Genomic DNA, 26,864 nt, shown 5'->3' with positions numbered 1-26,864 from the left:
GTCAATGCTAAAAATATGGCAAAAGTAAGCATTCTATGACTAAAAATAACTTTGTATATTTCATAGCGCGATCCCACTGCAACTAACCCAGGTCATGCAGGTCATACTCATTTCAGGATAGTCACATTTGTGTATATAGTGTGTTTTTAAAGTAATCTTTGGTCCAAAATATGAATTAAATCAGTGTGAAACAGATTTTAATGATTTTTTAAAAAATTACTTAAAATATAATTCTGAGGTCAGATATTTACAACCGTAATAATTAGCATTCTGAGCCTTCACTATCACAAGTAGACCAAATCCAAGCAGTTTTGAGCGAAGTTCAATAGCACTTCTTACCCAGAGACATACTGGTGAATACAGTCAAAGCTGGCTTGAGGTTTGTCCTTGCTGTCACTGGACAGGTAAAAGGAAAAGACACGTAGGGCATCCGGGGAGTCCGCAGTGGGAGCAGGAATCTTGATATACTGTAAAGAGCCAAGATTGAAGTGTTATGTCAGCATAAATTTTAAAAAAAAAGCTCCAAAACATCAAAATGTTTTAGAACATCTCTTCTAACATTTGTGCTGTGCCGCGCTGTTGCACCCCAAGTTTGCTAAATGCTTGTTTCATACAAGGCTGATGGCAGGGCCGGGGAGGATATACAGATATAGTTGGTTTCTAATGAAACGTCAATCATCAGTTTCATTAGAAAGCAACAGCTGCTCAGCTGGAACTGAAATGCACCATTTTATTAGCAGACCTGGCAGATACACTTTAAATGTTGTCACGTTATGAGCCCGGGCTATTTATCTCAAAAATCCCATGCTCATAGTTCTCTCTTCATCATACTGATTTTGACAAATGTCTTTTTTGATATAATCTGAGTTGTAATGGAGAAACTGGGCCACAACATTTCAGAACCAAATCTCCTCATGACACAGTGGGCCTCAGTCTCCTGTCTGCAGCACAGAAGGCCTCATACTGCAATTACAGCCATTACTCTATCTTTAATGAGAGGAACGTGCCGTTCCAAAAGCTGTTTCACTGGAGGGCATTCTGTGCTGGCTATTTCTGACATAAAACGACTTTTTAAAAAACTACATAAAATACAGTAGGATATTTGTGTGCGAGTGGGACTGTGTGTGTATTGTGGTTGGAGGGAGCACAAGGAGTTTAAGCAAGGATTATTTGCACAGTATATCACCAGTCAAGCTCTCTTAAGATTCAGAAAAATTAAAACAAGGTTTCTAAACTGTACATTTGTAAACAAACATGCACAAAGGCCCAACACACACAGGTTTGTATTAATATAAAGTGTCAGGATGTGAAGTTCATATTGGGCCCTGGCCAATTTTAAGGAGCTAAACATCCTAATAACTGACAAATCTTGGTGAATGTAATTATATATTTAGATTATAATTTTATACTTTTTAAAATTAAAACTAACACTTCACTAACCGATTACCCTCATGATAAAGGTTAGATTTGGATTTTTTATTTTAACCATGATGGAGTTTCACATTCAATTGCTCCTTTTCATCTGTTTTATTTATTTTATTTTATTTATTTATTTATTTATTTATTCACACACACACACACACACACACACATATATACATACATACACACACACACACACACACACACACACACCACACACACACACACACACCGTACTGTTTAAATTTAGAGACGATACTTCATTTAATTTCCAGTCAAAATGGGCAAAGTAAGCTATTAATTTTTCATTGTCAAGAAAAACTGCAGAAAATTTACATAAAAGACTCAGCAAATAAATATAATGTCCCTACCAAACACATTCAGTGATGCAGAGGTCTAGACTCAGTCCATTGTTCTGAGAATACCAGAAGCTTCTTTTTAAGATTAGCTAATTTTGTTCTTTTTACTTTTACTTAATAACAGCTTCTTAACATCTACACATGCATTAACCTTTGGATTGTTTTCAGATCTGAAGAGGTTTATATTTCTTATCTGTCAATGATGAAAGCTTTAAGTACTGTTTGTCCGATAGTTTTGATTGTATAACGGGTCTTTGCTTTTAATAATTTTCTAAACTCCAGTTTTTAAATGTTTCCCCTTGCTTTTGCAAAAATTAATAACTTGTACTTAATGGATTTTTAACTGAAACAAATGAAAGGTGGTTTCTGACCTTTGCATACTACTGTATATGAGAATTTTTTTAACCTTAACATCAACCATAATGTTTTTGTCTTTTCAGTTTAAAAAAAAAGAAAAAAAAATGAAAACATGCCCGTTTTGTAAAAAGCATTTTACAAAGTCAGGACACTCACATGTTTGAGAGAAATGAAGAAAATCGTATTAAAACGTGCTGAGCTTTGTTTCAGCCAAGAGTTTTGGGTAGAAAAGGGTAGAGGGTAGAGGTTTGGGTCTGACCAAACCTCTGCTCTAACCTGGGACAGCACTGCTGACCTGTGATCACTTTCATTATTGCCCAGTAGTGTGGGCTTGACTCTTATTTTGGACAAACTCCTGCTAAATATAAGCACTCAATCATGGCCCGTAATTTGTCATTGCCACGCCAGGCCAAAAGAAGCTAAAATTTCACTGAGCCAAGAAAGCCTTCCACTTCGCTCATTGGTGGAACATGCACACACCTCTAATTAACTTCACCATCATGTGGTTTGCCATTTAAAAAGACAAGACAGCATCAAAAGAGGAAAACTGTACTGGTGAATGGGGAAATCTACAAACGTGAGCTCATCATACAACCGTAGCACAAAGACAGCTTTGTTGTCTACTGCATTCACTTCCATTATACAGGCTTAAAAGGTAATGTGGTATTCTAACTTAATAAGGTACAGGAAGTAATAACTCTGTAGAATGCATGGAAGCAGCAGAAACATAAACATCTGCCTGTTTAGCCCAACTGGACAGCACACACCTCCCGTCTGTCAGCCAATCACTTAGGCTTCATTTATCTTTGAGAAGTTACAGTATCTTCAGGGCTGCAGGGTAACAATGCAGTTCTTTATTTCTCACATTCATGCAGCCCCATATCTCTTGTCGTGAAGAGCAACAGTGAAAACACAGTCGGGGCGGAGGCTGCCTGACTTGTATGAGCTTGACTGTAAGTTTGAAGTAAGCGCTTGCAGGCAGCAGGAGGGCTATGGCTTGTGGCGTGTTTATGTAACTCGCCGTCGTCTGGAGGAGATCAATACAAATGGAACCCAGCAGAAAGCAAGTCTACAGGGGGGCCCTTAGAACCTCCACAAAGTTCTGTAGAGAGCAATCAATGAGACGTCTACCTAAACATGCTATAGAGAACACTCTGGAAAATTCCCACTTGACTCCCACAGTACGAATTGCTATGAATCAGAGCATGGGTGTTGTGAGTGGGCATTGCTGGACAGAAGCTAGGTATACTACAGTCAAAGTCCAATGTTCACTCGAGAAAACTTTTATTAGTGTGTCGCCACATTTGTTGACTGAGTGGCGGGGCTTCAACACGGGAAACACACAAAGACATATAAGTAGATATTGTCATCTGGCTTGCAACTGTTTCACTCTATTTCCAAGACACTTGTAGTCAAACTAAGAATGACTTGCATAGGACAACTAAAGCAGGCCCACCTACTATTTTATTTGGTAGGGCAAACAAATTTGTAGATAGCTTTTTTTTAATACCTTTTTTAAAAGCTTTGCAACTAAGCATTTGCATAACCAACCATGCAAATCCAGTTCTACAGGGGGCGTACAAGTCTTCAGTTTGAATATGTGCATCTTCAGTTGAGGTTTGGGGAAGATGCATTTCCACAACCCAACTCTGCATTTACACTGCTCTGGTGCATCGACGGCCGTGAATGCATGCACCCTTCAGTTGACCACATTTTGGCAGGTACAAGGGACTTTCAAGCGTAATCCAATTGAAATGTAGTCTGGCTAAGTCGATATTTATGCAAGTGACGCTTTTATTATTTTTGAATGATAGGAAGTCAACATGGTATGGATTATTAAACTAATATTTTCCAAGACGGTAATATGGTCAAAATTGGACAGATGATGACATTTAGGTCCCTGACTGCCAGTTGCAGTCAACAGTCAATGAAAAGAAATTACATCCAATCTATTTTTCTGCTCATATTCTAAGTTATAGAGGTAAACAGTTGTGCTGAAATGTATTAGCTTTCACCGCTGGTCTTCCATGTCGCGCAAGAATGTTTGAAAAGCAGAAAAAATGTTTCATACCTGCAGATAAGAATCACACAAACACCAGCCTCCTCCTGATTGGCCAGATGCATAGACCAGATTCATTTATATAAAAGACCAACTCTGCTCATGGCCGGATCTGTCATACACCATGTGGCAGCATCTGACCGAACCAATGCCCCCTACTGAAAATGAATGGGATACATTGTGGTGCACTGACATGCCGGAACAGTTTAAATGCAGCATAAATCAGAGGGCAGATAAATTTTAAGTACAAGCAGGGCCAGAAATGCCCCTTAATCGGTGTTAAACATCATCCAACCCCAATGTCTACCACTGTGGTCCTCTGCTGTGCCCACAGTGCTCCTGAACAATAACATTCTCTTTCAAAAGCCCACTTCTGTGATCAAAGAGCAATTATAGTCTTAAAGGGAAGTCCCAGAAACCTACTTTCACTAATAAGAAAAGAGAAAGCCAATTCCACATACAAACTCATTAGGCAACAGGTATTGGGGCGTCCTTAAAAACAGTGGTCCCTTCAAACAGCCTCCAGCGTCAATTCAGTCATGAAATTGACAGGGCGCCTTAGTCAAGGTGGTGGCCTAGATTTAAAGAAAATGATGGCAAGGACCAGGGTCTCTGATTTGTTTGGTGACACAGCTGGCACTGGGCTGTCATATGTTCTGCACTGCACCAGCAAAAGCAGGTGATCATGGACACAAAAGCAAAAAAGTATGACCAGTCAAAGCACCCCACACCTGGGTAAAATTCAGGTGTTCATGTTTCACTGTTACATAAACAAAATGTCAAGCGCTTCTGCAATTCTGCACATATTTCTCCTCATCTTTAAATCCTGCTGTCACTCTGTGCCTGCAAGGCTTTTACTCAGGCTCTGGATGTGGTTTTAAAAAACTGGTTTCAAAGAACACAACTACAGGTCAATGGATCTCACTCCTAAGTTCACAAAGGCACACTCTGATTCACTGGAGCTCTAACTGGAAAAGCTTCACCACTGAAGAAAAAGATTCTTGTTGATAAAAATCACTAAATAGTCCTCAATAAAAGAAAAGGTCTGCTTTCTGTGTGAATCAGCGTATTTCTAATCTAATGGCTACTGATTGCTGTAAAAGATCTTAGACTTGGTTTCACAGAGCCAGCAGCCTCATCCTGCACCTCTACAAATGTTACAACTCTTACTGTAAGACTAAATGCAAAAAGAGGTGGCACGTCAGTATCTACTGATATTGGTATTAAGCTGATGTTGGCAAAAAAATGCTGGATCGTATATTGTAGAGAAAAAAAATGAATCATATACAATTCTGTAATAAATTTAGCTTGAACAGCATAGTAGTGAGTAGTTTGAGCACTAAAGGCTACTGAATTGAATTAAAAAAATTTATTTGAAAAGTTTCTAGTTTTTAAAAAGAAGAATCTTGGCATCAGTATCAGCCAGTACCCAAGGTTTCAATATCACACCAGCTGTAAAATTAACCTGGCAAATGTAGTGAAAATTTGAACATTTCAAAAGAAATACCTTTATCATTGAAACGTAAAAAAAATGAGTAGTTTGGTGAGAAATGGTTATAGAGAATCTTACAAACTATAAAATCTTTACAGTAGTGCTTATAGCAACCAGTGGTTGTGATGTGTACAACACACAATATAACCATTTTATTTACTATCCAAAATGACCACTGAACCTACACGTTTAATGAGTCTTTATATGGAGTGTGGATAATGGTAACGTTAAGTAAGTAAGTAAGTAAGTAAGTAAGTAAGTAAGTAAGTAAATAAATAAAAACTATAGTATAACAATGGCTTGAGCATCAGACAGTGCATTTTATAGAAGTTTCTTATGGCGCTTTTTGAGGCATTTAATATTACACACCTCTGACTCCTGTCACAGCTGCTGTGAACAATTCTGATTCAATAAATTTTCTCCACAATGGTGCATTCAACATCAAGCTACTCTGAATGACTTTACATTTCACTTATCACTTCATTTTGTAACTCAGGTATGTACTCTATTAGCACTGATAGCTAAAAAGTGATTACTTTTTGTCTGAAAATGATCAAAACATAAAAAAAGGTTCCAAAAACATCAGACGTTGTCTGGGCATCACACCCACGCACTCATAACTGCTGACATAAGAAAATTTCGGTGTCCAAAACTTTACACTTGTTTAAAAATGTAATTAAAACTATCGCTCTTCTGCATACTGTATTTTGCTCCAACCACCCACAACTACATACACAAAAAAAGTGACAGAATGAGGACCAGCTTTAAAATCTTCAACATGTTGTTTATTTAAAGTGTTCAGCACCTCTTTATATATTGACATAAATAAAGATTCGCCTGAACCACTGCAAAAGTTCTCTAGCAAGCCATACAGCTACCTAATCGTCTAAAGAAAAGACACAGAATCAGAAGCCTTGCAGAAAAGCTCTGAGTAATATCTCCCTTTTATTATGAGGCAGTAAGAAACAGAGCAGTCAGTGGGCCTTGAAACAGCCTCTTTAGCTATCTACAGTGCAGCACTGATTTCAGGGATTGGCTTCCAGAGAGAGAGCGAGAGCGAGCGAGAGACATACAGAGAGACGGAGAAAAGCAGACGTGGATAGCAGAACCCAGGCAGTCACAAATGCCCAGTCATGCAGCACAGCCTTAAGCAGCCGAGAGGAGTCAATAACAGCACCTCTTCCAACAACCTCCCCCCCACACGCTTACTCTCTTTCTCTCTCACATACACACAGCCCCACAGCTTGTGCACCCAACCCCCCCATTCCTCACTAGCACAACACACACGGCCAAAACAGCAGCCAACCACAGCTATGGCCACTCAAGGCAACTGAAGCGAATGTCTAATGACCTATTTCCGTTTGAGTCTCAGTGCGACGCAGAGTGGCACACTCAAACAGATGTGTACTTTGTCTTTTTTACGCTTATTAAGCTCGATCATCCCAAAATAAATAAATAAATAAATAAATAAATAAAAGGGAGAGCTGTAGCACAAGCAGGTGACTAACATTGGCCATCCATTGTGTTTAACACTTGACTAAACTGAATAAAACTATTTTGTTTTAACTGCCCACAGCTAGTGCTTGGTGATATATTGCCTACCAGTATAGACAATATATTACCAAAAGTACTGGTGTAACAATATTAATTTGGAAATGACAAAACAATTATTACATCCATGATGATATTCTATTCAAAGAATCAGAGACGTCTACATTGCCAAGCCACTTGCTGGGTGACTACTGAATAAACATTAAGCTTTCTTTCTGAAAACTGCTTTCCATCTGCTTTAATACTCTGTAACGAGTCATCTTAAAAGAAGAAAATGGAACAATACAGCAATGAAAACAAGCTGTGTCAGTTTTGACATTCTTTAAGCACAAAGTAGCAGTACTTAGTCAGTGTGGGCTCATTAACTATATTAATGCAAACTTTAATATCATCTGAAACTGTGATACATTTAGAAAATATTACAATACTGAATCAATATCAGATGTATATCAGCACTACACAGATATACAGACAAACAGACAAAAAATGCCAGGATGAAGGCAGGTGTTAAAACCTATAGTACTATAATGTGCAGTCAGACACCATCCTCTTTTTATTTAATGTCTGGTCAAGGCGGCTATTACATGCAACTTATTTACTTTTCAAGAAAAGACAAAGAAAAACAACAGAAAACATATACATTACAAAATTACATGGAAGCCTCAACAAATAATTATGATTTTTTTTTCTGTATTTAGTTTGTTCACCGTTAACCTTAATTACAGCTTCCATTCTGTTCAGAAAGCAGCTTTTCAAGTTCTAGAAGTTAGTCATATATTCTGCCTCTCATAATCCAAGTAATCCTCAACATTGAATGACGCCGAGGTCTGGACTCTGGGTGGTCAGTCCACTGTTCTAAGAACACCAGCAGCTTTGTTTGATTTGTTTATTTTTGACAGCTACATATCCTTTCAGACACACAGCGTGGAAATTCTTAGATCTGAAGCAAGAGTACAGCTTGTTTTTCTCCTATCTCCCAAAGATGAAAGCTACCATTTATCTCAGTGATGGTTTTGATGGTCTACAAGGTCTTGCAAGGTTGCTAGGAAACCCATTTTCTCTAGATCATTGAATAATTTTGTGAAGTTTAGTTTTTAAAACACCCCTTTCCTTGCTGCTCATCTGAATTTATGTATGTTTATCAGATCTGCTGTAAAGTTCTTTATTGAGCCATACAGGTACCTAAGTGCCTATATAAAAAGACATGAGGACAAAACTGTACAAAACAGTAGCTGGTTTCAGCCAACTTACAAGCAACAAGTCACTTAAATAGCAAAATGGGCGGGTCCCTATAAGTAGGTCAGCATATCGCATCATCACAACGGAGACTCATTTGAGTATGTAGTGAAATCCTGCCTTAGAGGAGGGCACAAGCATGGATTTATAGTCCTTACCAACCCCCCTGACCTGTCACCCACACTCCAACATCATACCCCCATTTACGCCATATTCTCCCGCAGACAACCTCCCTACCCCCTACATCCATCCCCGTAAAGTGATGCACTCATAAGTTAACACTGGCCCCCTCAAACCTCTACCATGCACACTTTGCATTCTAATTCTAATCAATGTCACTCAGGTCACTCCACCCCAGGAGTCGCTCACCCACCCTTTTTCTTTCCATCCACAGCTTCCTTTGCTATTTTCATAACCATATGTCATTTAACCCATTGGTTCCCAGCTTGTCTCCAGGGAGAAAAAAAATCTTCTGGCTTATTGGATCAAATGCTAGCTTTTTCGATTCCAAACAAAATCAAGAGATTTAGGGACCATAAAGCATGTCAAAAATGGGCACCTTGTTATGTATTTCAGCTGGTCTTGATTCTTTGTTACCAGAATTGAGCCAAATAATAAAAAGAAAAAAAACTAAATTCACAATTCAATCTGGGTCTCGGTTGATACACAAGGACTTCAGAAGAATTTAAAAGCCTCATTATGAGAAACAGAAATTTTAAATTTGCTGATCAAAACTGAATATTCCAAAACAACATGAAGATACACGTGACCTACTACTAACGGTTGAGATGAACAAGCTGGCCCAGACTGGCATTCATGGTGACAAAGCACTTTAACTAGACAGTAGATGAGGTTTAAGCAAACTTCAGAGCATGTTATCATGTGGAGAAGGTGCTGACTTATGGTAACTCAGCGGTGACCAATAGGGGCATGTCCCTCATTTAGCTGTATAATGCATGTCTGTATGTGTATAAAAGATAAGCTAGGCAGTGGCTAGAATGTTAACCAGCCTTTCACTGAATGAAACCATTTCATAAACATGCTACAAGTGGATGTATGTCCTTCACACAAATATCCAAAGAATTAAGAGAGTAATAATAAAATGCAGTAGGGCTGCAAACAACATTCAATAATATTCGATAAATGTGATAATTATAATATTCGGAAATAGAAAAGCCATTTAACTGCAATGTTTGTCACTTTTGAACCCACACACTTTCATGGGAACAAATATGTATCAAGTTAAATACTAGCTTGTTTCCAGTAGAATGCAGTTGCCTGTTCTGACTCACTGGAGACTGTGATACATAGTTTGCAAGTAGGGTTGCCACCTTTCCAGCATTTTCCTGAATTGTCCTGACTTTTAGATGCCAGTTTTAGGTTGAATTCCAAGCATTTGCATAAGTTAGCATTTCTTATGAAGATTAAATTGCTTCTTTTTATTCAGTCTGGCCATTTGTATACAAATGAACGGTTTGTCTGTCTTATTTACCCTGAGAAGATCAGGTTGTGTAGCTGAACTCACATCTATCTACCTCAATTATATCATGAACACAGCTACTAAATTTAGAAATACAAAAGTTTTGAAACAGAACAAGGAATTTTACAAGGCTGAGCTGGCAACCCTCTTTGTGAGACTCTCACAATTTGAGACGACAAATGGTTTGAACTCCAGGTGCAAGCAAGTCTCCAGCCTAAGTAAATTTCCTACTGTTCCGAACTGTTAGCTAGCACACTGTCAGTTGCATTTATTTCCAAGAATAAATGAGAACATCCACAGTAGCTAGCAGTCCAAAGCCATAGTAAAAATGTTTCAGACCGTTATTCGGCCGCTAAAGCCAACATGGCTGAGTTAACTGTCAGCTTGTAAACCATCACTGACAAAAGTTCACCAAAACATAATAATAAATAATGATAATTAAAAAGACACCCACTGCCTTTAAAACAGACCTTGTTTGCAGGGGTAACGTAACTTGTTAGGGAAATATTTATTAATCAGTGATGCATTTTCATTACCATGTAGTATTAAGTTTTATTAAAAGCAAATAAAATAGATATTTATACAAGAGTGCAAAAAAAATAAAGAAAAAGATTCTGCAGTTCAGTTGTTAAACTGAAACATGTCAAAACTTTGGCAGTGATTTTTGATGGAATATTCAGGAAATTAAACCATTAGAGCCCTAGAATACATCTATACATATAGGGTAGTATTCAAAAAGTGTACAAGATTGTCAACATCTTTGATGCTCAATAAGTTTCGCAGGTGGATGTATAGGTCACCCACACACTTGATTATAAAAATGTGTACATGGTGCAATGTGTATGTGGATTACCACTACTTTTCAGTAACTTCATTTGATTACAACAGAGTTGATCATCCTGCTGAATTAAATCACTATGAACCTGCTACAGCAGAGGTGAACTGAAAAAGAGTTGTGCCACCAGGTCTCAACAAAGCCACATACACACACACACGTCATTTCAGCCAAATGGAATCAGATTGACAGTCCTCAGCACCTCATCAGGCTGACCAGCAGCGCGGTCAGGGAGCTGAGCGCAACACAAAGCCTCCCTCTGTGGTCCGGACCCAGCCACATCTGCCACCGCGCAGCCCCAAGTGTTTGGAGATGTCAAATACTTTCGGCCTGTTGTAAGGCGTGAACTGGACTGGAACGGACCGACTTTGGCGGGGGGGACTTTGGCCGTTGCACAGGAGACAAAGGGCAAGTTTGGCGGCTGCCCGAGAAACCTCGCGTTCCCTGGATTTCATGGAATGCTGAAAATCGCTTATGCGAGCTGCAGAACGTGCGGCACGTTCAATTCAGTGCGATTATGCATGACAGATGACACCTTTGCTCTGCTTATGGGAAAAATAAACTTTTAAAACTTTCTTTTCTCCCTCTTTTAAAAGTGCACATCTGTTTGGGGGGAAAAAAAGGGCAGAAGCTGTTGTGTTTTTTCAGGTGCTGTTTTTCTGAACGGCTCTGAATGACCCGCTTATTTCGAGCCAGGGCACTGAAAATAACACGCATCTGCCAAATCCATCCTCATATGCAGGGCCCCAACCATCTAACCATCTCGTCCAGTATCAAGACATCACATGCACGGACATTCGCTTTCAGTGCCCAAGTGACCAAAATTACATGAGCAAAGGGCAGCACTTTTATCTGAGGCCGTGCAATTACGGCGGTGGCTATAATTCTTCGGCCTTGACCGGTCATCAAAATGAGCTCTCTTTACTTCACTTCTCTCTGGCACGGGTGGAATTAGTTCCAGTGGTTTTGCTTTATGTGGGCTAGGCCCGCTCTAGTAGGCCATGCACTATTGTTCTCCTCTAGCACTTCGTCATGGCTTCCTCAGAAGCTGGAGCCCGTCTTTTGTTGGAGGAGTCGAATGCATTGGCACGGAGAGGCGCCTGGATTATTCATGACCCACAGGGACATGTGCCCTGTTGGGGGGCTTGGAGAGGGAGGTAAGGGGGGGGGGCAGGGCATCCCTACCCAGGACCAACAGAGACAGCAGTAGATGATCCCCCTTCAAACCTAAAACCAACAGAAAACCACTCATCCAAAGAAATGGGAGGACAGGGAGGTGGCAGGCTGTGTTAGAGAGTAAGAGAAAGAGCTGGGGGAGGGAGAGAAAAAGGGAAAAAAACAGAACTACAGGAACTGTTTTGCCTCTGTTATGCATTCCCTTGCCATTGCTGTGTACATTAAAGGACTACTTCATCCAAAAATGAACATGGCTAATTATAACAGTCAACTGTTAGGATTTCAGGCCTGACATCAGATTTAAGATCTGGCACCAAACTTGATTTCTTGCCTCAGTCAAACCATGATCATTGGCATATCAACAGTAGGCAAAACCCTAGGGGTGTGATGATCCACAAACTTCATAATTCAGTTCAATACAATACAGTTCAATTGGTTTTTCCAATATAGTAGTGAACCTGGAAATGTTCCTTATGTTCTTACATTTATGTCTCTTTATTCATTTTATTCAGCAATTTAAAAGTACAATATTTTTATAATAAAGCACTAGTCACAAGCTAATGTTAGCCCTGAGCTAATATACGGTGACAGAGTGCTTTTTCCTCCCTGCTCTTGCTTCAATTATTTTAATTATTTTATTATCTGCCATAGTCAGTATTAAAAGGAGTACTTAATTTGATCCATTGTGTTATATGTACCGTTTGTTGCCCATGAATGTTGAATTGAGAGGCTTGTACTAAATTATAAAATCTGATACATGTATTGTCATGCGCCTACAACGTGCATAATACATGAAATAAATAAGAAAGGAACAAAATTAAATACGATGGTGTTAACAAGTGGCATTTAAGGCTGGGGGTGGTTGGTCTGGGCTATCACACACAGAAGCAGACAGTGCATACTAACATATGTGCAAAACACACAGCGGGAAAATCTTGACACCCTAACATATTTTCACTCGCTGTTCCATTGTTCAGCATATGATCAATGGGGATGCCATGAGTCACGGCCGGTAAAGGCGGTGGTGCGCAAGCTTGTCTCTCCTGCCATTAAATCACTCTGAGGCAGTCGCTATGTGCTCAGAGGGGCTCGCATGTCGGTTACATTTAAATGGGTGACTGTCTGTTGAGCATGGGGGTTGGTTGGAGGTTGGAGGCAGGGGTTAGTGATGTGTTGGGGGATGGAGCAGGGAGGGGGTTTGTGGTGGTTGCCTGCCTCATCCCCTTAGTTCCTGCCTGGGATGCCAAGCAAAATCTGCCTCTGCCTCCTCCCCAGCACCTGAGGGCTAATCTGTCAAGCTCAGTAAGCTCTGGGTGACCCAACTTGATAACCAACCCTCTGTGTGTGTGCGTTTCTGTCTCCATCATGGGGGTGGAGAGTGCTGTACGTGCTGCTTTCATATGCAGCCCATTCCGCGGCGCAGCCAGAAGCCAGCCTCCACTCTCCTATTAGTTACTATAGAGACAGTCATGAGGAAATTAAACAGAAGCAGGTCTATGCATGAGGGTGAACACCATGCAGCCTCACACATTTACTACACCTTCTCTGGATTATCATTTTCCTATTAAATATATAGTTTTGAGAAAAAAAAAATCTGTAAAAAGAAAAGAAAACTCTGTAGGTAATTGTCTGCAACTCATTTTTTGCTTCCACTGGCATCAGTTGTGGATCTGTCTGTGTAATGAGTAGCACTAAAAGAATTATAATGTCAGCGTGCTGAGTAAGGCCCTGCACAGAAACCGTCTGTGCCATTGTAAGACCATTCAAAAACATTTAGCAAGTCATGTCAGTACTGTACGATCTTTTTCTACACTTTGAAAGAATACCAGTTGCGTCATGGCCTTAAATCCTGTTATAGACCATAGACCATCAGAGTGAATACAAAGAGAAAACAGATTTAATCTGACCTCAAAGGAGGGGCATGCCGGAACAAGCCATGATAAATTACAAAGGGCGAAATAAGTCCAGAAAATAAGTCCAACAACTGAAATGACTCCACAAAAAAAACTCTACAGCACTAGTTTTAGTGCCTCAAAACATATTCAGCCCTCAGCCTGCAGCACCACAGAATCTGTCCTAGGCTTGTGACCCAACAAACAGAGCTAATTGAAAAGCCTCTACCTCTTTGAGGCAGCATTTCCGAGGCAGTTTATTTACAACAGCGCAGCCCATTTCCTGGCCAGCTCCAATTCTGAGAAGCTCAAAGAAAAAAAAAAGTGATAAAAAAACCTTTGTAAACATACGGTAACAACTATTAAACAAGCAAGCACAGGAATAACCACTGGAAATAGAGAATTTTTCATTTGGCTCCATGTTACAGCTAATCCTCAATTTGCTGATTTGTCCACAGGAGATTGAAAAACCTCTATGGCTAAGAGGTAACTCTAAAGAACAATGCCTCCTGCAGGGCCTAAACTATGACGCCCTGGAGGTGGCAAGGAATCAATGCCTTTATACATGCCTTGAACATTAGCACCAGCAGGCCAAGCTTATAGGTCACAAGTTTTTGCCTGCAAAATGCCAGCAAGATGCAAAGATGAACCATTAATAAAGGGGAGAATAATGACAAGATGTAAGGAAATAATAAAGGTTTGAATACCAAGCATGTCACAATGATGGAATTAGCTATTAAGCTTCTACCTTTATAGGATCCTAAGTCAATGGTACAGAAACTGTGTACTCATGCTCTTTTCCACCACCATGAGTTGTACTGTAGCATATCATGGCCACAATGCCCAACTGAGATAAGGCCCAGACACACTAGCATTCTGACAATGAAATTACATTTATTTAAGTCAAAATCCCCATAATCAAGAATTTCATTCTGACTTTTTTCTTTGGACTTTTGCTGAATTTTTGCCCCATTGAATTTTTGAATCATTGCCAATTCCACTTATTAGTTAGGTATCAAGCTACCATCAATTCAAGCAGAACCTTAATGAAAACCATCCAATCATCCAAAAAAGCACAACAATGCAAGGACATTTAGATCTACATACAAACAATTCTGGTCTCAATCAAAATTGATTCCCTCAAAGCATTCCCCTGTTCCTCATAGTCTGTCAGAATGTCAAATTCAACTGTCCTAACAGTTGATTAACAATTAAATGTTCACTTCCAAGAAGAAGGAGATCTTTCCTGCTCTTAAAAGGAGCCTAGCAAAGACCAGTGCCAGTCAAAACATGAGGGCCCCTGATGAGAGGGGCACTGTGGGGCCCCAGTGGCAGGCACGTCACATCTGGATGAATAGTGCGACGTGTGCCCATTCACTCACACGTGCCCCCCCCACCTCTCTGCTGCTCTGCTTCTGGGGACCACCGCTCTCTGCTACACATTCCTCTCTTTGTCATTATAATTAGCTTTCAGGAGGAAAAGAAAGACACACACACACACACACATTTGGACACATCCTCAAACTTACACAGGCGTGCACTCTCCCTTGCCTAGTCTCACAAGAGAGTGTCATACATAAACTTTTTGACAGATACACATTCATTTACACACATACCCACCACTGTGTCTAGGGTTGGGCTGCTGCATGTGAGAAGGAAGCCCTTGTGAGTCCCAGGGAGGCTGGGTGAGCTAAGACAATGACGACAAGAGAGACAGATAGGTGGGGGACTAAACTCTCTCTCTCTCTCTCTCTCTCTCTCTCTCTCTCTCTCTCTCTCTCAAGAACATTTCTATGAGAAATGCTCTCTACCACACCTCCCACCAGTAGCCAGTGACTAGCTTAATCAAGCCTGAAATGTTGGTCCAAACCTAATCCCCAAGTCTGAAACAAACTTTTTGAGTCTGAACCCTAGCCGAGCCCAGCAAAACTCTACATACATACATACATACATACATACATACATGCATACATGCATACATGCATGCATATATTTTTTTTTTTGGTCTGACCAAAGTCCAACAATTTTCTTGCCAAAAGTTACCCAACCAGGGTCATCACCTTATCAAATATCATACTTGTAATGATGCCAGCGGTTAAATGGTAGCAACGATATTAGCCATCACTAGATTAGAAGAAAACAAATACACAATTATGTAATGTAATAAAATAATCAGCTGTCCAAAATTAAGTTTAAACTCTGTTATGCTCCTGAACAACATTCCAAACATTTTTAATCTGGATAAACTTTTCATAACATGCTGTGTGGTGCTGATTTAGCAGGGTATTAGCCTTTATCAGTTTAATGAGAGCTGGGCAATATGATATTATTTATCATTATGATAAATTACATCACAGTGTGTCACAACATGGTTTTCTGAGCATACTGTGGATATTGTCGGCACTTAAAAATCCCTTCCCAACTGCCCATTTCATTAAATAGAGTGATCAGTCCTGTTTAATTGGATTTAGAGCGCAGCACAGTATGCTAGACCATTTTAAGCATTTTAACATTTAGGCTAATGAAAGTAGGGAGAAAAAAAAATTAAATGGAAAAACTAAAGGAGGCTGAAATGCAGGGTAAATTTTGTTGAAAGTGAGTCATGGACTTTGAGAACCCAAACATGAAATTTGAACTCGATTAAACCCAAAACATATTTGCGAAATAATCCCCACACCTGATGTGAGCAGTCAACATCTCATTCAGTTTAGACAAATATTTCAAACTATACTAATGACCGACAAAAATTGTCAAAAAATCTCAACGATTTAGGACAAAACATATGTACTATTACGGTTGCACAATCAGTACTGGCCAAGACTGGAATCAGACAAAATTCGCTCCCAATTTGTGGCTGGCAATCAGTCAATCGGTTTTGATTTTCGCTCATCTGGGATGCAATTTTATGAGGAAATGTGACCCTGGTAAGCACACGTGTTTCATTTGAGCGCTGTTGCAATACCTTGCCAAAAATGTGAGCTGTTTTGAAATATTTCAAAACGTGTGGAGAGAACATCAAGCTGCAATCTGTGCTTATTCTAAAGTGGGTGCACGTCTGTGCATGTGTTAGGGCAGCCTATGTGTTTCATTTCAGTGCATTCACTTATCCCACAAAGTGCTAACTTATCCCACAAAGTGCAGATAAAAAGCAAGATTCAGCCCCACCAGGATTCTGCGACCTTATTTTGTGATTATTGTGGGCTTAAACATTGGTAGAACATCCAGTAGAACTGTGTGACTATGAACTAGGCCTGGGCCATATAGAAAATCAATTAGCATGATATTTTCTTGTATTGGGATTATAGATTATATTTCATCCTATCTAGTTTGCTATACATTTTCCTACCCAACAAAGTAATTGCTGCCTTTGAAGCTTTGGCATCATGGCAATTACAATTACTTATAATTGGATATCAGAGTTGATTGACATTACCCACAGGTCTAATCCTACAAAACAAGTCTCTACAGCAATCATTTAATGTTAACTGCAACAAAAACAGTGTAAAAAGTCCATGAAGGTGCATAAAAAATTGAGTTAGGTTATGTTATGGCATAAATGACAACTGCTGACTTTCATTTGGTCCACACCAGTGATATATGATGTACAAAACAGTTCAGGAATTTATTTGCAATGCATTTAGCTAAAATATTTGTTGCCAAATTCCTCCATTGTCCATAGCTTTCCAGCATGTAGTACAAAAGATGCATGCTATTATTATTATTGTAGCAAGCACATAATGTGCTGATTAGACAAAACTGCAAGCTCTTACAAATATTGCAGGAGTTGGTCAAATTAGCCTGAATTTGTTATTGCAAAATCACAGAGAAACTGAATATCTGTCTTTGGTGCACTAAAAAAATCCAGAAAGAAATCAGAATTGGCCATGAAAGTTCATGATTAGCACACTTCTATGCTGTACTCATCAACAAACAATGCCAATGCAGACATTGTTAACTGGCTCTCACACTCCTACTATGCACCCTACTGCAGAAGCAGCACACCTCGCCATGCTTTTGATCATCTTCAATTGATTCTGGGCTCTAAAACTGGGAACCCAATCAGGAACTTCTTCAAAACAGAGGAACATAGGAGGGTTAGCTAATGCCTTCTTCCATGCTGAAATTTCACCCTACTAATGTGTATTTTCTATACTCTCTAGGTCACATTAACACTACATTCTAGATCATATTTGGGCCAGCAATTAGTGAAGAACGGTAGACTATACAAAGCAGAGGTAGTGGAAAGAATTCCTTTTAATTATCTGCTAACTAGGCCTGAAAGGAGTGAAAAATGCTCTTATTAAGCAAGCGAAACAGAAGACTATATCAGAAGCCCTTGCAATGATTACACAGAGTAAGGCAGTGCTTCCTGTAAAAGAGACTGCTTTCCTGGGGCCAAAAGAAAACGGGCACCACTCTGTGAAATTCCAGTCTAGGAGCTCCCAGACCTAACCTGAGCGCATTCCCATAATCTCCCTCATGAGCCTTTCAAAGTCATTTAAATTCCATGAACTGCTGGACTGGGAACTGCTCTCATCAAAATGAAAAGAACTTCACATATCTCTACCACTTCTTCAGTATTTTGTTTCTTGGCTGTTGCATCATCCCTTTTAGTGTCTAGATGTAATTAAGAGAGCTGCAAATTACTCCAACTGATAGGGATCCACCGTGGGCCATTTTTATCTAGCTAATTGCCATAAGTAAGCTATATCAAAATGGATCTGCTTCATCCAAGTATCATCAGTCTCCTCTTGGTGTTTGGCAATGGCCTGCGTCTTCTTGCAACACATTGTGCAGACACTATGGTAGCGCCGTGACCCACAGAGGGCCACTTTCCGTTGAAGGGACTTCCACCCCACCCCTTCCCACAGTGCTTCTTGGAGGACTGGAGGCAAGCCAGGACACTGTTCATGGGAATTCCCTGGCAAGCAAGCATAACCTGCAGCCAACCTAACAGACAACTTGAACCAAAAATGCAAGCGTTGCTAATAACAAAGGCCAGGTGGGTGGTACAGGGCAGTTAGAATTGTGTGAGCAAGAGCTGCTAACTAATCTTTGCTAGCCTGTTACTTGTTAGCAACATTAGCACAGTTGCCTTAGCAGTGCAAGTTCTCCTTTAATCTGGCATTCATGATGTTCTATAGTCTCATTTACATATTTTTCTGCTTCCGTTGTCAGACAACAGGACGTGTATGGAAGAGTGATTGAAACGCAGGCCATTAGGACAAGTTAACCAGCAGTCATGTCCAAGCCATTTCCAGGCTGCGGACTAAATGTACTGGTCTGCCTCTGTGTGGAACAGAGCAGACGCAGAGAGAAGTGTGCCTTGTGAGGCACTTCTGATGACCCTGTTCTAATGAAAGTAACTAATGTTTGTCCAAAAAGTCACCAGATTTGTCGCTAGGTGCCCTCTTGAAGAAGAAAACAAGTCACTAAAAGGGTCTGAAAAATGGCAAAATCTAGTGAAGTTTCTAACTTCCAAGCTTCCAAGTTGGAAAAATACTTCTGAATGTCCTTCCAGCTCGTAATTCCCCATTCGGAAAGTCAGAGTTTCTCAAGAGCTCATAATTCTCCAAGTTGCAATTTAATTATGTTATTTCAACACAGAAGCACTCACAGAATGAGAATTAATGGTGCGTTTTAAACTTTTTAAACAGACTTGTGAGTTTGATTTGGACATCGTATCTTCACTGTTGGAACAAAACCGTGTATTGCTGTTTGTCTTTTTTTTAAATAGAATTTGAATATAGTTTTGTCACAATAACGTTGATATATGTTTATGATATTGGTAAATACAGACTGATTGACCAAAACAAATGCTAATTGTACGGTTATGCTATTCAGTACATGATTTGACACGATTTTAACTTAACATTTTCATGTTATTGTATTATATTTGTGGCACTACATGAAAAGTGAATGGCTTACATCCACTTTTAGATGTTTTAAACACTTTGAGACCTTTTTATATATACTTAGTAGCCAAACAAGCACTACCTCACTGTGAGCATCCATTTTTTCCTGACGTCAAACAGCTGAATGCTTTCAGTGGGAAGCATGAGATGCAAGTTGGAAAATTCCAAGCTCACATCTATCATGAAGGAAGTGTATGATACAATATAAACATATAAGCTCAATTCACTAGGATATACACAGCTTACTGTGTCAGATTTGTCACAAGATACCCAATTTACCTAACTCACCAGAGGGTATTTGATTCCAAATAGCTGTCTGATTTGTGCTTGCCTACTCAGCCATGAATTAAAAGGTCAAAGCGACAGCCTCTGTATTATACTCCCTGTGATCTATGTTCAAATTCCAAGGCATCGTATGTAAATTGGTGGCTGAGGCACAGCAGTGCCTCTAGCAGTACTGCCTCTACACTACCCTTACCAAGTTTATGGCTATTTTTGATACCTCTGATAGCAGCTCAGCTTGTCAAAGATGACCATAGCTCTGTAAAAACGTTGAGGACTCTAATGTAATTGCCCCCCACAAGTAACAGCTTAATCCCCCCACACCCCATCTCGTGCAGACAGAAATTCTCTTAACGGCTCACATACCTCATTAATGCCCAGCAGTCCATTGTCAGAAGAGGAGGAGGGACCCTACACTCCAATTCACCACAGCCAATTTGAATATGTAACGCTCCAAATACAGATATCATCGCTACATTTAATTTCGCAATTAAAACCCATTTTAATTGCAAACACTCGAATGTGACCATTTCTCTAAATTAATTCACTGCATGTTTCAATGCAAATTGCGCACATTAGATTCCACTTTAACATAAATGGCTGCTTGTTGGTGTGTTTAGCATGTGAGAACTGTGGATTTAGGAGGTTTGCTGCACTGCTGCCTTTAGAAACGAGGCGGACATAGGCCTCCCCCCTTCTCGTCGGAGGCCTTTCATGTCTGCACTGAGACAACAGGCACAGAGACACAGGGGGTTCCCTGGGGTTCAGCGCCCCCCTCTTCTTTCCCCACAGCCACCGCCCCGCGCTCCCTAACAAAGCCCTCCCCAGTTTCCAGCCTGACCCAGTAACCTGGTGAGCAGCCTTGGGGGGTGTTGGATACCCTCTCGTGGGGCTTCCCTGGCACCCCCGACGCACGCCTCGGCTGCACAGTCCACTGTTTGTGCGCCCAAGCTACTCACTTTCCTTCCCCGTGCAATCGTCTCTCGGCCGGCGGGATTAAGCAGGCTCCTTTTAGACAGGAACGATTGTGCTTAAATGTATGTGAGGCTGGCAGGCAGCAACGGGGAGGTGCTGTAGCTGAATGTGCTAATCCGCATCCCTCTTTATAGCCATTTCATTGGAATTCTCTCTCTCTCTCTCTCTCTCTCTCTCTCTCTCTCTCTCTCTCTCTCTCTCATGCAGGCTGACCACAGACTGCACAGCCTGGTATATCTGGCTATATCAGTGCAGACATGGAGCCACAGTCCATACAAAACTAGCAATTCAGAGAGAGCGCAAGAGAGAGAGTCTGCCATAACTTCCACAGTAACCCCTATTCATATCTACACTTACAAATACGTACAGCACTAAAATTCTATAAACGTTTTCAATCTAGTTGAGCAGGCCCTAGGGGTGGTAGCAGTCTCCCTCTCAATGTTGGGGGAGGCGGTGGTAGGAAAGCTCATGAAATATTGAGATAGTGAAGAGAGCTGCCGTGAGGGTTTTTTCCCCCTTTTTCTTGCTACACGGCTCAACAATCAAGACTAATTAAAGCATTCTATTTCTGAGACATTTGGGAGGGGTGAGCAAAAACACATTCATCTTACCCCCTGGTTCCCCTTGAAACAAATTGCCGGCTGATTTGGTAAGGATCCCTGGGGACAGAGAAGAGAGGTAAAAGACATTGGTTAGCGTTTAATATTATCTGTTAAAGTGGCACATGACAAGAGAACTTCATTGATCGGGATTCATCAGGCCTCGTTTTCAGGGCAAGTCAGAATTCTCGTAATAGAACACAGAACAAAAGTGCCATGTCTTCTTAACAGAGGCAGCGTCATCATAACAACAACGCAGCCACAGACTAAAACCCGCTCTTAAACTCCTAGTCATCCTTTATAATGACAGCTTCGGGTTTGTTTTTGGCTCACACGAGAGAGGAGATTTCCACGAGTAGGCTGGTATTTATTTACAACGGCCATATAGTGAAATCACTGCCTACCTATTAGTCTGCCTGGGCAGCAATTACAGTTTCATGTTTCTGGCCTGGACCCCTTGACAGAGACTCAGGGCTGCAGAAACACTAGTGCGTACGGGGCACTGGAATAAAAGCTGTCCGTCACTGGCCTCTCAGTGTCATGGTTCTGCATGTGTAAGCCTAAAGATCAAGGCTAGACTCAGCTAATCTGTAATGGAATGTGTTCCCATTAATAAATATGGACTTATGGAGAGCGTACATGAGTCCATCAAATAAGTATTGTGAGAGTTGATGCATGTGTGTGTGTACAGGGCTGAGTTAATGCCTCAATGGAAGGAACAAGATTTTGACCTCTGAAGGTAATATAATATAGGCTATTGGTGATGGAACAGTTACCGGTTAAAGCTAAAGCTAATTCCAGCATTTCCAAATGTAATTATCATGTTTTTAAACAGACACAGTTTTGCCGCAAAGCAGGAGCGGGCAATATGATGACATTTATTGTTATCATGATAAATTACATCACAGTATGCTTTTCTGAGCATATTGTGGATGTTGTCAGTATTGAAAGAACACTGAACGTAAGCATGATTCATTACAAACTATTGTCTTCATAGTTTTTGTATTTTTTTAAATGTGGCACTACTTTGTCTCTTTAAACCTAAAAAAAAAACTAAGTACTAAATAAAATCGTCTCTTAAGAAAGTGTTTTTAAGTACTGTGATATTTTTAGCACAAAATGCAACCAACTTCTAGGACTGCACTTTGAAAAGTGTAGAAAATAGTCCCTTATTTTCTATCAAAACACTGAAAGCAAGTCTCCTGAAAAGAATGGAAGCTGGCATAAAGGGAAACAGTGGACACACTTAATGCTGAAAGCTTTTTAGTTATTGAGGCTTCCATAAAGATTTCCTATAAATGTTTTCTGCTTTCCCCCCCCCCAATGCCAAAAGATGAATAACATACTTAATGTGCAATCTGAGTGGAATGACATGAGGGGTCGTCTCTGACTTTTGCATAATATGAAGAATAAACAGTAACAGTGTCCTATTTTTTTAATTGCTTTTGATGTTATAATAAATACAGGTTAAACAAAAAAAAATCCATATAAGACATGATGAATGTCTTCATTCTTTTGAAATATTCTTGACATGTTAACAACACTACAATAATACTAAATACCACACTAACTTTCATTACAGATATCAGAATATGACATTTTCATACTATTTCATCTCTCAACACACATACATACATAAATATACAAACACTTTTCCTAATACTATTTTTCCTTTTAGCTAAACTGTCATCATCAGAGACTCATCACCAGCCTGAGCACAATCAATTCTGGGTCCAGTGAAAAGTGTCCATCTAAATAGGTGTTTATATAACCATGTGCCCTAGAACGCACTGTGCCTAGCATTTAACACTTTGCTATGTTCAGAAACACTCATTAAAAGGAATGGGGGGTGTTGGCGATGGAGAAATCAGTGTCATTCTCATTTTCAACATATATTATTAAGAGGGGCTGATTCTGTCTGCTTTAAGCGTAATTCAAAGCCATAATGCAGGGTCAGAGATAAGCCTCATTATCTTAAAGGTACAGCTGGAGCCGTGGTCAACAAGCGTGTTTATCTGTTATGGATGCGAAGGGGAGAAGCTGTCCTGCTCCACTCAGTGTAATTTGTCCAGTGTTGCCCAAGTTAGAGGTCATATATCCAGCATTTGCAGGATTATCTGATACACACTATTAGGCTGACTTGAGCTTTGTTTCTATGCTTTTAAGGTGAAAGCCTGTAAGTCCACAGGGAGTGAGAGAGACAGGCTGACCCCACTTGACCACATTTAAGGAGACAGTTAGAGCAGACACTGAAATAACACGAACAGACAAAAAGAATCAAGAAAAATAGGAGGCTATGTGAACTTTTCAGGCAGGCAGCAAAGCAAACACCTGATGATAAGTTTAATGAAACGTAAATACTGTTTTACTGGGTTATGTTTGACAACTAGTGACTTCTTTAAGTCAGGTTTCAAACACAAAGTTAGCTCAGGCCGTATCAAAGCAGCGATATCTGACACCGCCTCTGAAATCTGGAGCACGTCCAGTGTTTAAAGGGCAGAGGAGACTATATAAATACAAAAGAAAAAAGCACCAGAGAGAAAAACACATCCAGCCTCAATCTGGTCTCATTAAAAGGGCTCATATCTTTATTTTTAATGTATTTTCTTTTTTCCCCCCTCTCTCTCTTATAGCTTATGACATTTTAGTTTTATTTAGCAAAATCCAAAGTCAAAAGTTCATTTCACATAACCATTTCCCAGCTAAAAACCGTTCTAAAATGTCTGTTCAGAATTAAACAGGGTGTTTTCGTTACTGCGCCTTTAACACATTTTACAAGATATGTAAATTAACTCCTTTCTGACTGGCTGGCTGCCATATATTGGGCCTCCTTCAAAAAGCAGCAGAGGCTGAAGCATTTCCTATAAGTTTAGTGTGAACAGGCAGATATGTGTTGTTTCCGTGACATCACAAAAACTATTCATTACAAAAGTGCTGTTTTGGTCCCAAATATCCCACTGACTGTACGGACTGAGGAATGAAAGGCATGTGCTCAAACTTTATTAGTGCTTACATACTTCATCAAACGACTTTATTTCAAGAGCGTTGAGTTTTCCACGATATGTGCCCTTTAACCACTGACCAGACAGGACAGCAGCGGAATCTGCGTTACCCCCCTCAGACACACAGCCAGCAAGTGAATAAATGCTCAGCGTTGTTAGTTTGGACTGAAATAGTTTGGACTGCCGCTGACACGCCAAAGCTAAACGACATTACATCGCTTAAAAGACATTTATCGCTTTAACTTCACACACGCTTTACTCTTGACTGCCTAGTAAAACACAGCCATGGCCTGAGCAGTTTAAAGTTGTTTGTAAGCGAAGTTGTGGTTTTCAGCCTGTCTACGAGAAGCGACTAGACTGTGCTGGGAAAACAGGGAAAAAAAAAAGACCTGGCAGTGACTAAAGGAGGCAGTGGGTTGCTCGGTAAAGGGTTTAGCAGTGAATTCACAATAAGCGACAAGCGACATAAACTGTTTAAAAAAAAAAACACTAAATAATTTTCTAATGACTGAAGAGAAAAACAGTCGTACATGTGATTAAACGCGCTTATTAAAAGAGAAGAATGAGTGGAGTCGAGGTTTAGCCTTCAGTCACGGTCAATTCTGGCTTGCCTTGAGCCCCTCTCAGACCATATGATCCCTATAAGTATCTACATTTGAGAGAACTTCTGAGGAACCTGCTTCAGAACCTTATATGCGACTAAGAAACGGCGGAGCCGCCTTCTGCAGTTTTATTTCAAATTATCCACAGTTCATGCACTAAGTGACCGACAAAGTGGTCAGCAAGGAGGTTTCGAGCGCTTGTTTTTGGGAGACTAACGCCAAATGAGCTTGTCTCGAGGGAAGCTAATAGGCTACCAGACATTTCTATAAACGACACATTAAACTTAACCGAAACAGCAGCTAAGAGCCCAAAGCCAGAGCCAGCTGTCCACAGCGCCGAGTACTCACGCGCTGGGAACCGTAGCCCCTCCATGACAGGTTACGCTTACAAACCAATTAAAATATCACTTTAACAGCCAACGACGCGGAGAAAAAAACAGGACAAAACAGATACAACTGTGTCCCCCAGGTCAGTCCAACTTCTGACAACTTACGTTTCAAGCTTGGTCCCTACTGACCGCGACTTCGCACTGGAAACGAGCGCCTGCGTGAAGGAGAATAAAGTCTTAACGGGTTACCTTCAGGTTCTGATAGGCTTCCAGCGTCCGAATGGCTGTGTCGGTCAGCTTGACGTGATAGATAGTTCTGTTGGGAGTGTTTTTGTGGGGCTTTGCACAGGAGAGTCCATACCGATGCTCCTGTTTCAGCGCTGCCATGTCTGGAACTGACTGAGAGGTGAACTGGCGACATTCTCTCTGAAACGTCACTCGATTGGAGGAGGAGCCGGCGCGAGCGCTGGGAGCACGTCACACACACAAGCACGTACACAAACACACACACACGCAGGCACATAGGACACACGCAGGCGCGCGCATGCACGTACTGTGTCTCTCGCACGCGCACACGCGCACGCGCACACACACACACACACACACACACACACACACACACACACACAGATCACCATTAACTTAATATCTGAACAAAACAGAGGGTGGCATTACAGATATGATGCAACAGAAACACAATTTTGAGAAGTGAAACTGAATTTATGGCCAAGAAACAAACAAGCCTAATGGTAATCCGAGACGGATCAGGCTCTTGCGAGGCCCCGGGGTGCAAACATCATTGGACGCCCCCCGAACTCTAAAAATAGCACATAAGTCATATACAAATCCCGTACTGTGCAGAGGTCAGAAATCCCGATTTACTTTATGTCATTTCCAATCAAAATACTACGTTTTAAGTAAGTTTTTCAGCATCAGGAAGAAAACACTCAGAAAAACAGCTGTGGATGTTCAGATCTGAAGCAATTCCGGAGCTCAACGATGGAAGCTTTGAGCGTCGCTCATCTGATGGTGACAGGTCTTGCTGGTTGCTGGTAGTCCCAATTTCTCAGTACCTTGTAATCATTTTTTTTAACACCAGTTTTAGATGCTTCGGTTTTTATATATTGTATCTAATCCCCACAGAAATATTAATTTCTCAGGATGACTTTATTAAAAGCCATTTGAACTGGAAATAAATGAAGTGCGGTCTGACTTTTGCACAGTATTTTGCATGGATTCAAAATGACTAAACAATACTTCACATTTGGTTTTATGTGCACTTTCTGCTTTGAAAAGAAGCT

General features: G+C 40.5%; 1 protein-coding gene across 1 annotated transcript in view; it reads right to left on the bottom strand.

The window, feature by feature from the left end:
* The window catches only part of LOC108431223 (RNA polymerase II elongation factor ELL2), a 39,772-nt gene extending 13,778 nt beyond the window's left edge, over positions 1 to 25,994 (bottom strand). Inside the window, exons 1-3 of the mRNA XM_017704243.2 lie at positions 25,813 to 25,994; positions 21,643 to 21,690; positions 340 to 467 (exon numbers count right to left, since the gene is read on the bottom strand). Of these exons, the coding sequence (XP_017559732.1) occupies positions 340 to 467; positions 21,643 to 21,690; positions 25,813 to 25,950 (314 nt within the window). The 5' untranslated portion in view covers positions 25,951 to 25,994. The remainder of the gene's footprint in view (positions 1 to 339; positions 468 to 21,642; positions 21,691 to 25,812) is intronic.
* Positions 25,995 to 26,864: the final 870 nt, after the last annotated feature.

Source organism: Pygocentrus nattereri, chromosome 7 (assembly GCF_015220715.1).
Source record: "Pygocentrus nattereri isolate fPygNat1 chromosome 7, fPygNat1.pri, whole genome shotgun sequence".
Classification (NCBI taxonomy): domain Eukaryota; kingdom Metazoa; phylum Chordata; class Actinopteri; order Characiformes; family Serrasalmidae; genus Pygocentrus; species Pygocentrus nattereri.
The sequence above is the reverse complement of the archived record's forward strand: the minus strand, read 5'-3'. Positions and strand labels throughout refer to the sequence as shown.